Source organism: Phacochoerus africanus, chromosome 2 (assembly GCF_016906955.1).
Source record: "Phacochoerus africanus isolate WHEZ1 chromosome 2, ROS_Pafr_v1, whole genome shotgun sequence".
Classification (NCBI taxonomy): Eukaryota; Metazoa; Chordata; class Mammalia; order Artiodactyla; family Suidae; genus Phacochoerus; species Phacochoerus africanus.
Window position 1 is genome coordinate 27395160 of NC_062545.1, and position 13713 is coordinate 27408872.

The following is a 13713-nucleotide window of genomic DNA, read 5'->3' on the forward strand; positions in this document are numbered from 1 at the left end:
CACTACTTTTATTTTTGCCCCACTGCTATCTGGTGATTTAATTTTATGGCTATTCACTCCTAGGAAATTTTTTTAAAATTGCATTTGAGAGAAAGGTAATCTTATCAGAAATTTGTGTGGGACAAATAAACTCATTTATTTAATTGCTTTTAGCTAGCCTTTGGATAAGAGTGTTATTGGTATTTGACTAAAATAATTCTTTAAAGAGGCTTGTCTATCTAAAATATATCCATTTATCTTGTACATGATAGCTACTTGCTATTGAGCATGTACAAGGTACTAGGTACTAAGTGCTTTACCTACATACATTTTCACATTTAATTCTTGAAACATCCCTGTGAGGTATGTATCTTATCACCAAATTATAGGATTGCAAACTGAGACTAGTAAATGCAATCATTTACCAAGGCGATGTGGAAAATTTGAGACCAGGTATGTCTGTCTCCAAAGCCCACCCCCACTTAACCACTCAACTTTATTGCAATTACTTCTAGTTTGAAGGGTATCAGACACTCTTGCTAAGTGTGTTCTTAGAAAAACCTGTGAACCATATGTCCTGAGTTGTTGATGCAACATTTATCCCTTCTTTTGTCTTCCTCCTTCCATTAATTTAAACTTTTGCCATTTGCTTATTTAGAAATAGGTATCTGACCCAAATATATATCTGGTTACAGAGGACAAAGGTCTGGGATAGAAAGATTTTTTTCAGTCTAATAATTTCCTCTGAGCCCTAGTTCCTCCAGTTCTGCTACTGAGGAAAGTCTGTGTGTGTGTGTGTGTGTGTGTGTGTGTGTATTTTAAGTTTTAAAATACAGAAATGTTGAAGATAGTCAGAGGGTGTAACTGTTAGCCCTGCATCTACCAGGAAAACCGATGTGAAATAAGGCAGAACAAGAGATATTTATACATAATATAGTATGTAGGAGTTGACAAATAAAATACAAATGAGTTTCTGTGGTGGCACAGCAGAAACGAATCTGACTAGTAACCGTGAGGTTGCAGGTTCGATCCCTGGCCTTGCTCAGTGAGTTAAGGATCTGGCTTTGCTGTGAGCTGAGGTGTAGGTTGAAGATGCAGCTCAGATCCTGTGTTGCTGTGGCTGTGGTGTAGCCCGGCAGCTGTAGCTCCGATTTGACCCCTAGCCTGGGAACTTCCATATGCCACCATGGGTGTAGCCCTGAAAAGCAATGCAAATTAAAAAAAAAAAAAAAAAAAAGCCAAGCATCTCCCTGTTGTCACAGGGCAAAGGAAGAATGAGAATGCTATTCTTGTCGCATATCTATCCTCATTTTGGTTGATTCTTTGGACATCCAGAAGGTACAGCTGTACCAGTGTTATTTTCATCTATGCTCTTTGTTGAAGAGAAGAGTTTTTCATAGGCAGCAAATTCTTAGAAAGAAATCATGGGGAAAATTTTTTTTTAAGTTTAAGCTCCTGAAAGATAATTGATAAAAAGCATACAAGTACTTAAAATCTAAGTCTGAGTTTTTGTATGAAAGGATATTTAGAATCTAATCAAATCATGTCCTTGTAATAAGATTTGTATCTGTTTTAAATTACAAGTACTCTGTTCTTGTCTTAAGAATGACATATTTACTTTTTTTCAAAAAAAAAAAAGATCATTGCACTTTGAGAAAGGGAAGTTGATATTCTTTTTTTCCTCTAACATTTTGATAACACAATTTTCTTTAAATATCATGTGCCTAATAATGAGACTCTATGCCAAGATATACATTTGCTGAAAATAAGAAATTGCTATAACAGTTGTTTTCTGATTTATTTCATGCATTATAGAAATAATCAGATCTTCACTTAAGGCAAATGGGACAGTAGATGTGGATGCCATTGGCTAGTGACTTGTTGGGCAGATACAAGAAATGCATCTGTCCTCAAAAGGGGCTTTGGGGAAAAGAATGGCTGTCGTGTACAGTGAGGAAGTTGTTTGAATGAACCATTTCCTCCATCATCAGAAATTCCTTTATAACAACAGCTCTAAATCTTGTGATTCTTCCCCGCTTTCCCTTGTTTAGCTCCCTCTCTTTTTTCTAGGCCACTTCTCACTCTTTTTAAATAAAGTTTCATATAAAAACAAACCAAAACAATACAAGGAAATACCACCGCACATCATCACATAGTCAACAATTAGAAGTCCTTACACCAATAGCAAGGCTGTGGAGTGGGAAACGTGGGTACTGCTGATGGAAGAGTATATTGGCACTACCCTTTGATGATCAATTTGGCAACACCTTATAATATCAAAGGAGCATGTCACCAAGAGTCAGCAGTTCTGTATCCAAATGTGTACAGTAAAAAAAAAAAAAAAAAAATCTTTGGCATGCGTAAGAGATGTAATCAAGAATGTTTGTGCTAGGAGTTCCCGTCATGGCCCAGCGGAAAGGAATCTGACTAGCATCCATGAGAACGCAGGTTTGATCCCTGGCCTTGCTCAGTGGGTTAAGGATCGGCATTGCCATGAGCTATGGAGTAGGTCACAGACGCAGCTGGGATTCCATGTTGCTGTGGCTTTGGAATAGGCCTTTGGCTACAGCTCCTAATTGACCCCTAGCCTAGCCTGGGAACCTCCATATGCCTCAGGTTCTGCCCTAAAAAGAAGAAAAGAAAGTTTATGCTAATGGTGTTTGTAATAACCCCTCCCACTGAGGGATTGGTAAGTCTCTACCAACAGAAGAAGAATACTTTCAGTCATTTAATGGAATGTTATAGAGCACTTAAAGTGAATTAACCAGAGCTTTCTATATCACTGTCAATATGTCTCAAAAACCATGTTGAGGGAAAAAAGAAATTACCGAAGCATCTGTACAGTATGATGCCATCTATGCAAAATATGATCACATGCAAGACAATGCTTTATTATGTATATATGTTATAAAAGGATAGACATATGTATGGAAATTACAAATAAATTGAGAAGTTACCTCTTTGAAGGATAGGAGTGGAGAAGAATTGAGAGGAGATGACAGGAGCCTTCAACTATATATGTAGTGCTGAATTTCTAAGTCAAGGTGGTATATATATAGGTGTGTGAAAAATTTTTAGTAATTTTTGATTTTTTTGAAATTGAAGTATAATTGACTTACAATAGTATACACACACACACACACACACACACACACACACACATATATATATATATATATATATATATATATATATAGTCTTTTTGTCTTTTCTAGGGCCGCACCTGTAGCACGTGGAGGTTCCCAGGCTAGGGGTCAAATCAGAGCTGTAGCCCTGGCCTACACCACAGCCACAGCAATGCGGGATCCCAGCCACATCTGTGACCTACACCACAGCTCACGGCAATGCCAGATCCTTAACCCAGTGAGCGAGACCAGGGATTGAACCTACAACCTCATGGTTCCTAGTCGGATTCGTTAACCACTGAGCCACGATGGGAACTCCGACTTACAATAGTATATTAATTTCAGGTGTACCACATAGTAATTGATATTTTTGTACATTACAGAATGACCACCGCAAGTCTAGCTGCCATCTCTCACTATACAAAGTGTATTACAATATGATTGATTATATTCCCTGTGCTGTACATTACATTCCCATGACTGACTTATTTGAGAGCTAGAAGTTTGTACCTCTTAATGCCCTTCACCTGTTTTCCCCATTTGCACAAGCCCCTCCCCTCTGGCAACCTTCAGTTTGTTCTCTGTACCTATGAATCTGTTCCTGTTTTGTTTGTTTTGGTTTTTAGATTCCACTATAAGTGAAATCTTGTGGTAGTTGTCTTTCTCTGACTTATTTCGCTTAGCATAAATATTCGCTAGCTCCATCCATGTTGTTGCAAATGGCATGATTTCATTGTTTTTATTGCTGAGTAGCATTCCATTGTGTGTGTTTGTGTTTGTGTGTGTATGTGTGTGTATGTATGTATGTCTTTATCCATTCATCTATTGATAGACATTAAGTCGCTTCTATATCTTGGCTATTGTAAACAATGCCATAACGAATGTGGAAGTACATGTATCTCTTCAAATTAGTGTTTTCATTTTCTTCAGATAAATACCCAGAAGTGGAATTGCTGGATCATATACTAGTCATACTTTAAATTTTTTGAGGGCCCTTTATACTGTTTCCCACAGTGGCTGCACCGATTTACATTCCTGCCAGTAATATGTGAGGGTTCCCTTTTCTCTATGTCCTTGCCAACACTGTTTTCTTTTTATAAATAGCCATTCTGACAGGGGTGAGGTGAAATCTCATTGTGGTTTTGATTTGTATTTATCTGATGACTAGTGATATTGAGCATCTTTTCATATGCCTCTTGGCCATCTGTATGTTTTCTTTTGAAAAAATGTCTATTCAGATCTTTTTCCCATTTTTAATTCTTTTAAAATATTGAGTGTGATGAGTTCTTTATATATTTTAGATATTAACCTCTTATTAGATATGTCATTTGCAAATATCTTCTCCCAATCAGTAGGTTGCCTTTTGGTTTTGTTGATGGTTTTCTTTGCTGTGCTAAAGGGGTGTGTGATTAAGTTTTATATTTTTATATACTTAAAATATTTTGTAATTAGCCTTTTTAAGTGACGAAAGTTGCTATAGTCTGTTACTTTCTGTATCTGTCAGAATAATTTGCATCTATTTTGTGCATTTGAATCTCAAAATACATTTTAGTTTCTTTTTCCCAATGTTTTTAGCTGTGGTGAGAGAGCCTCACATGCACTTGGATCTTTCCTTCTGCACTGTGATAGGCTTTATTCTCATTTTACCCACTGCAAAATAAATGCCTAGAGTTTGATATGCTCATCAGTTAGTGGAGACACAGCTTGTGCTGAAACACAATGATTATGTGAGATTATTCCTTGTTTCAGAAATTTAGTGGTATTTTTCTCTGTAACCATTGCTTGCACAGTCACTTTCCAGATGGGATTTGCCTTTATAAACTGTTCTCTACAGCGGTCTCTCTACATGCTTAATCCTTTATGATCTCACTGAATACAGTACCTACACCAGTGGTGGCTGAAACTTCCTCTGCCTCGATGCATCTAGTATCTTCTAGTTTGGGATCTGACTGGCATGAAATCGTAGATGCACAAACCAACATTTGTAACACGATCACTAAATTAGCCCTTTAAAAATCTGCAATTTCTAACAGTATGGCAGTTTTTCAAAAAGTTAAAAGTAGAATTTCCAGGAGCTCCTATCATGGCTCAGCAGTAATGAACCTGACTAGTATGCCTGAGGATGCTGATATGATCCCTGGCCTTGCTCAGTGGCTTAAGTATCCGGCATTACAGTGAGCTGTGATATAGGTGGCAGACATGTCTCGGATCCCACGTTGCTGTGGCTGTGGCTGTGGCTGTGGCATAGGCTGGCAGGTGCAGCTCGGGTTTGACCCCTAGGCCTGGGAACTTTCATATGCCACGGGTGCAGTCCTAAAAAGACCCCCCCAAAAAAATCCAGCAATTCCCCTTCTGGATATATATACTCCATAGAATTGAAAGCAGGATCTCAAAGATGTATTTGTACACCACGTTCATAGCAGCATGATTTACAATAGCCAAAGGATGGAAGCAACATAAATTTCCATCACTGGATGAAAGGATAAAACAAAATGTGGTGTATACATACAATGGAATATTATTCAGCCTTAAAAAGGAAGGAAATTCTGACACGTGCTACAACATGGATAAACGGTGAGAACCACCATACCAGTGCTATTCCTGGATGTTCCTGCAAGTATCTTGCTTACTTGATAACTAGCCATTGATCTGTAAGCTATGGCACTCTATCTCCCCCTGCTCAACATAGCCATGATATACACTTCTTGGATTTGTCATCAGGTACCTCTCCCTCTAAATCTGTTTACAGGTCTCATATGTCCATTAAAGATATGATTTTCCAGGTTTTTGTTAGGCGAAGGTTTTTTGTTTTTTTTTAACTTGAGCTTTTATGTATGTGTAACATGTAAACATAAGTGTACTTAGTTCCCTAACTTTAAAGATGGGCCAGTTCTATGACCCCTGTGTTGGAGATTTCTTCCTGAGTCCTTCAGTGTGTGGATGGGTATAAAGATGAGTCCCACCTTCTCAGGGAGCCCTGTGGTGTTCACAATAGCCCGTCGAATATTTATTTCCTTGTTTACCTTTGAAGCATTGAAATTGGTGAGAGGATGGAGCTGGGACGTAGAAGGAATATTCCTTTTTCCCCAGTGTTCGTGGAAAACTTGCCACATTCCCCTGGGGCAGAATGAGATCTCAGAAGGGAAGACCCAGAAGGTCAGCAGCAAGGAGCTGTGACCCCTTCTCCCCGTCCACTCCTTTCATTTCTTTCAGGGAACAAATCCTAGTTGCTAACTTAGTCACTTCCACCTTGAGTCGATTTGACTTGGCAACCTCACACCAGCTGTTCCCACTTCCTTCCCCTGGCAGTAATTACCCAAATTTGAGGCACAGAAACTTTCCCATTTTGGAGAAACTCTGTTTATTTATCCTTACGATGACCTCTGCAATGTTACCTTGTCCCAGATAGCTATCGAACGTTGTCTTGGTCTTCTCTTGGAATGAGACCTGGGCTAGCTTGCCTCCTTTGTCTTGCTTCCCTGGTTGGTTATTAAAAAGGGTCCTGGAGTAGGGGCTGTTTTTGGTACAGCCGGGGCCGGGGGGGGGTGCATGGATCAAAAGTCACTTAAAGACTTTAGGCAAGAACAGACTCGTAGTGGGGGAATGCATCTTCAGGAGTATTTCACTAGTAAGGAACTGGAGTTAGTGGGGATTTTTATTTTTTCATTTCTAAGCAGTTTAGATGAGAAGTGTCCATGAAGCAATGTGAAATACTGAGTGGCCTCTTAAATTTATTCCCCTTCCTCTTTTTTTCTCTTCAATGAATTTAGTACCTATTAAATATTCACTATTCCACCTCAGTAGGTAAGATACCCTTTGAGATCTTGTTTGCTATTTATTTGTACTGAGTTGAAATGCACAAATCGTACCTTTCTTTCAATTTGATGCCTCCTCTAAGGTTACATCATAAGTTGTGAGTAAACTCTGTCTCCTTCAGGAGAGCCATTTGCATTCATTTAGCTTCTATAAAACATAGCAGGTGTTAATAAAAATTCTTCAGATTGCTATAGGGGTGATTTAATACAGCTTTGCAATTTGTTGCAGCGCATGTTTTACCTGAAAGGAAAGCAAGGAAGATGTGTAAGAGGGTTACATCTTCAATGAACGATTCTTCAGGAAGACATTACGTGATGGCTGTTGGCCAATAGCAGCTGTAGTTCTTTCCTGTGGAGCCAAGCAGGGGGGTGTCTTCAGCTCGCTCAGCCCTCATCACAGCTCCCTCATCACCACCTTTATTTCCCTGCCTCATGCACCAAACAGAAATAATGGTAGAGTGGCTCCTTCCCTGGGCATGAGGCATCTCTCCATCCAGTGGCACAAAGACAACACTGCCTCTGATAGGCCTTTTGCCAAAAGTAAAGGATAGAACAGAGTCGGAAGAGACCAGTGATCACTCAGTGCAGTTCTCAGCGTGTTACGTTAGAGACAGGTGCAGTGACACGAGGCCAGTCAGGAGCAGAGCCAAGAGCATATCTATCCTAATTCATAGTCCAGCATTTTATGCATTCATTAGCTGATTAATGTAGTCATCCTTTTATTAAGCATTGACTATATGCCTTGCAATCCACTAGGCTATCAGTGGGGATACAAATATGAACAAAACATGGCCCTTGCCTCCAAGGAACTTATGATGGAGGATGGGGGAATCGTATGAAGCCATATTTGCAATGTTGTACATGCAGTGCTGTCACAGAGGTCTGCACAAGGGGTCATGACGGCAATAATAAGGGCATCATCTACTTGCATTAGGAGGATAGGTGTCATTGAAGGCGGTTAAGGACAGGTACCTTAACAGAGGATAGGTACCTTATGCTATTCACAGAGGATGTCGTGTGGTAAGGAATGAAGAGAAGGGCATTTTTTGTTACTTAAGAGAATTGAGAGAGGGACATGCCTGTCAAAGAAAAGGTTGTGGTTTGCTAGTCGGGAGAAAGGTTCCATAAATTAAGTTTGGAAAATTCTACATACTGTGTTCCTGGCTTTGTGATTATCCAACATTTTTCTGTTAATGTTTCTCATGAACCATTTGCATGTGTGTGCGTGTGTGTGTGATATACACACAGTCATAGATATATACACATTCTTTTTCTCACATTATCCTCCATCACGTTCCATCACAAGTGACTGGATATAGTTCCTTATGCTATACAGAAGAATATCATTGCTTATCCACTCCAAATGCAATAGTTTGCATCTACTAACCCCCAAATCCCTGTCCATCCCACTCCCTCTCCCTCCCCCTTGGCAATCACAAGTCTGTTCTCCATGTCCATGAGTTTGTTTCTTTTCTGTAGATAGATTCACTTGTGCCGTATATTAGACTCCATGTATGTGATATCATATGGTATTTGTATTTCTCTTTCTGACTTACTTCACTTAGTGTGAGAGCCTCTAGTTCCATCCATGTTGCTGCAAATGACATTATTTTGTTCTTTTTATGGCTGAGTAGTATTCCATTGTGTATATATACCATATCTTCTCAATCCAGGCATCTGTTGATGGACATTTACGTTGTTTCCATGTCTTGGCTACTGTGAATAGTGTTGTAGTGAACATAGGGGGTGCATGTATCTTTTTCGAGGAACGTTTTGTCCAGATGTATGCCCAGGAGTGGGATTGCTGGGTCATATGGCAGTTCTATATTTAGTTTTCTGGAGCTCTTTCCCTATCACTACATAGAGAGCTTCCTCATCCTTTGTTCAGCTGCCTTGTATTCCATTTATGGAGGAACCATAATTTATTCAGGCAGTTTCCAGTTGATAGAACGTTTATTTTGTTCCCAACCTTTGCTTTTACAAACCATGTCCCTGTGTGTGCTGATACTTTATGTTTATCACTCTGTTAAGAAAACACTTTTACTGTCAGATGCCCAAAGGCCCACAGAGCAAAGCACTTCCTATTTTGGCCTTCAAGCTCTTCAACAAGGCCCCAGATAACTTTCTAATGTTATCGCTATGTGCCAAAATGAACTTTCTGTGTTAGCCCAAGGATTAAATTCAACATATTTTTCAAAAACTCCTTTACTTCTCTCTTCTATACTTTGCCAAACGAGCTGTCTTCTTTAGCCCCCAGTGATAATATTGATTGTTCCCTAAATGGGGCTTTGTGGTTCCTAAGCCTCTATCCTGGATCTGCCCCCTCCCTGCTTTGCCTTTGGAAGTTGTGACTGTTGTTGTCTTCTTGTGAGTTCCACCTTCTCTGCTGATGGTCTCACCCTTCTTTAATCTCTGGGACCATCTTTCTTTCTCTGAGAAACCCCAGCCCTTACTGTATGCTCTTTTGACATAGCATGTGTGTGCATACATGCCTGAGGGCAGGCTTATAGTGTTTGGGTTTTTTTTTTTTACAGCCACATCAGTGGCACATGGAGGTTCCCAGGCTAGGGGTCGAAGCAGAGCTTCAGCTGCCGGCCTACACCACAGCCACAGCAACGTGGGATCTGAGCCACATATATAACCTGTGCCACAGCTTGCACCAACACCAGATCCCTAATCCACTAAATTGAGGTCAGGGATGGAACCTGCATCCTCACAGAGACAATGTCGGGTTCTTAACCTGCTGAGCTACAACGGGAATTCTGAATGTTTCTTTTTAAATGTGTATGTGTCCTTTTTTCATCAGCAAGATTGTGAGGTATTGGGAGGTCTCTTGTAGTGTTTTAGTTACATCTTTATGGCTCTCACAATTACCTTGCACAATATTTCCTTACCTATCGTTAACCTAAAAGCCTCAAAAATCTTAACTACTGCTCAGAGCCAAAGCCCTCCCTTTGCCCCATGTTGGTCCTGGCATGAATGACAGCTGATCCCCTGGGCCTTGCATCCCTCCTCTGCTCTTCTTACCTCACCCAAGCTGGCTCCTCTTCTTAGCCAAATGGACCACCCTTGAGGTTCCATAAATGCTTTACATTTCCTGTTTCCATGGCAGCATACATGCCATCTTTTCCAAACACTGTCCCATCTCTCTTTTCTAAATCATGATTCCCCAACCTCACTGAAGACTCTGTGCCACAGGCTCTTCCCAATTGTCTCTTCCAAGTCTCTAGTAATTTCAAAGTCCAGGAATAAGAGTGTGACACATATGGCTCATCAGACACATTATAGCCATGTTATTTGCACCACCCCACTTATTCCTCATAATCTAGAAGATAGGGACACTGCCTGCAGTGTATTTATCGTATTTCACTTCTTATGGAACAATATGTAACAATACTTATAACTAGTTATTGTCAGATGTTTCTATTGTCTACATGTGGATTTGCCCTCTCTGGTAAGGAGTCAGTACCCTCTACTTCCAGCTTTATTCCAAGCACACTGCCAGGTTACTTCCTAGGGCATGCGTGAGACAGTGCTTTGGGAAAGCAAAGTCGTTTTTAATCTCTTCCCCAAAAGGTCATAGCTGGTCAGATAATTCTGCACAGAACACACTCTGCAGAAATGATTTTTAGATCATTCACTTTTTGGATTCTGAACGTTTGTGCTATTTTCCTTAAATTATAGATGATACTTCTGTGCCCGCCTGTCTCCTCCATCAGACTGTAAACTTAGACACAGAAACTTACTCTGCGCCTTTTGTTCTACACATTCTGAATGTCTACTTGCTAATAATAAATAATAAAATCATTAGTACAAAATTTTCCACTAAGAATATTTCAATTAACTAGTTGAGTTAATTTTGTATTAACTTCTGCTTTACTTTTCTCTTTTCTCATTTTTCAGGAAATCATTTGCCAGAAGAATACTGTGAGTATTTTACTTAACCCTTTCTGAAACTTTTTAAATCTTTTTTATTAATCTCTGGTATATTTTCTATTTCCACAAGTTATTCATTTCTATCTCTGTTTTTCCTCATTAGAATTTCTGACATACCAATGTAAATATGGGCTACTTTGCATAAATATTCCTTTATAATGAAACTTTATTTATACTAGTGGGAGATGACATTGATGTTTGTTTTCTTCCATATGTAATTATGTCTTAGAAAAAAATTTTTTTATGTTGTGTAATTATGAGTGTTACTAAAGCAACATATATATGACATGTACCCCACACATATGTGTATGTATATGTATGTATGTATACCTATGAATACATGTATATAGGTATCTATGTCTATGTGTATGCTGTATATCTATATATACAGTATATATACAGATAACATACATATATACACACATGTAAACACACATTTGGAGATATACACACACATATACCTACATACATATATATGGACATCTATCACCTGTCTATTAAGATTGACTTAAGTTCCTGAGTCTTATAAACCACACTTTGAGACCACACGACAAAATTCTTACCCTTCGCACAAAATTAAGCAAAAGCTAGAAAATGATTAAAAATACATTAAAAAAAATTTAGGAGTTCTCATCGTGCCTCAGTGGTTAACAAATCCTACTAGGAACCATGAGGTTGTGGGTTTGATTCCTAGCCTCGCTCAGTGGGTTAAGGATCTGGTGTTGCCGTGAGCTGTGGTGTAGGTCACAGATGCGGCTCGGATCCCGCATTGCTGTGGCTGTGGGGTAGGCCAGCGGCTACAGCTCCAATTTAACCCCTAGCCTGGGAACCTCCATGTGCCGAGGGAGCAGCCCAAGAAATGGCAAAAAGACAAAACAAAACAAAAAACATTTAAAAAATTTTAAAGGCATGAAGAAAAATGATAATATGTTCCAATAATCAGCCTTGTTATGTCAATGATTGTATTTTTCATTTTGGAAAGTAAGCCCACAATTAAAACCTTAAAAGTGTCTCCACAACTTAGAGTGGAAATAACATAGTATATAAAGATCCACACATGATTCCATTTAAGATGATAAAATTAAAAGTACAATGGGTACTTTTAGATTCCCCTTAGATCAGAAATTTATGAAATTAAGGTTTAAGAAATTTAAGATTTCAGGTCAGAGACTTACTGCAGCATTAATAATGTTGCCATTATAAACTCATCCTTCACCTCTCAACAGGAGATGAAGTTATTGCTTCATACATCGATTCAGTGTCACGGATTTTATTAAGCAAATATTAATTGAACATGAACTCTGTGCCAGGTTTTGGGTTTGATGCTGCAAGAAACTCACTATGGAGGCTGAAAGTGGAAATATCCCATTCATCATTGTCCCAGGAGACAACAACTGAGAAGTGCCAGAGTCTTGCTGGGGGAGAAGGTCAAGCAAATAAGCAAACAGACAAATTAGAAAATTAACATAAGGCATTGTGCCAAAGAGTTGGTGTCAGGAAAGGCCTTTCAGAAGGGTGACATTTACCTGAATGGCAGGGAAGAGCGAATCATGCCCAGTGATGGGTGGGACACGTGGGGAAGCAGGTTTCTAAGTTGACGCAAGTCACCCATTGACTCAAGTAGGGGACTGTGTTTCCAGTGCTGGGCACCCTTCTCAGTAGTTGAGTATTTTGAGCATAGGTGTCAATATGTTTGACTACTGAGAGCATATCTTCCCAGAAGCTTAATTTATTTTCCACACACACTTAACATTCACCTTTATGTAATTTTTAAAAATCGAAAAACAGGCATTCCGTCGTGTGTTAAGAATCCAGCTAGTAACCATGAAGTTTCGGGTTCGATCCCTGGCCTCACTCAATGGGTTGGGGATCCAGCGTTGCCGTGAGCTGTGGTAGCGGATGTGGCTCGGACCCCGCATTGCAGTGATTGTGGTGTAAGCCGGCAGCTGTAGCTCCAATTTGACCCTTAGCCTGGGAACGTTCATATGCTGTGGGTGCAGCCCTAAAAAGCAAAAAAATAAAAATAAAAATTGAAAAACAGAATTGGCATTTTTTTAAAAAAACAAAAGCAGCGAAGATAATTGGAGAGAACTACAACTAGATTTTGAGCTGTGTGATTTTATAACCATGAAAGCAAGCATGAGCCAGAGAGATCAGCTTTGTTATGTTATGACCATGCCTTAGTGTTTTGAAATTTAAGGAAATGTGGTCTTTCTCTTTTGAGGAGTAGGTTTAAGTATTTTAGAATTAGTATCTTATTATAAAAGGCAGTTGCTGAACCTGAGGTGTCTGCTTTTGATCACACAGTCGTGGCTTTTATTTGCTTTAGGTTGTTAGTTATTTCAAACTCTGGGTGTGGTAGCAATCTGTAAAAATAAATTGCAATAATGATATTTCTAAGTTATATATGAGCCAACTTGGGAAATAAATGTTCCCATATTATTAGCATTCATCATTTGCAAAAGTGCTTTTCTCAGCAGCTGGTATCTTTTTAAGAAACAAAAAGTCCATAACTGCTCTCCACACTTTCTCCCCACTGCATGATCACTGGGCTGTCTCTCAGCTCAGGCCTAGAAGCATCCATGTGCCTCCAGCTGTTTATTGCTTTTTCCTTTTTTTTTTTTTTTTTTTTTTTTTTTGACCATGAACAATGGGGAACTGGGAAAAAGTGCCTTAGAAGCATAAGGAAGAGACTCCAAAAAGTGCAGCGAGGCCTGGAACTTGGGTAAACCTCAGGATGCTGAATACTTTGCCCAAGGATCCTAACGACTCATCCCATCGGGTTTGAAGACAGTTTCAGGAGTCTGATTTTTCTCTGCTGTTTAAGCAAACAGCCAGGCGCTGCTCAACCCACACCC

General features: G+C 39.4%; 1 protein-coding gene across 1 annotated transcript in view; it reads left to right on the forward strand.

The window, feature by feature from the left end:
* Positions 1 to 13713, forward strand: part of MAP3K5 (mitogen-activated protein kinase kinase kinase 5) — a 215670-nt gene that overhangs the window by 72050 nt on the left and 129907 nt on the right. Inside the window, exon 3 of the mRNA XM_047770111.1 lies at positions 10823 to 10846. Coding sequence (XP_047626067.1) covers positions 10823 to 10846 — 24 coding nt within the window. The remainder of the gene's footprint in view (positions 1 to 10822; positions 10847 to 13713) is intronic.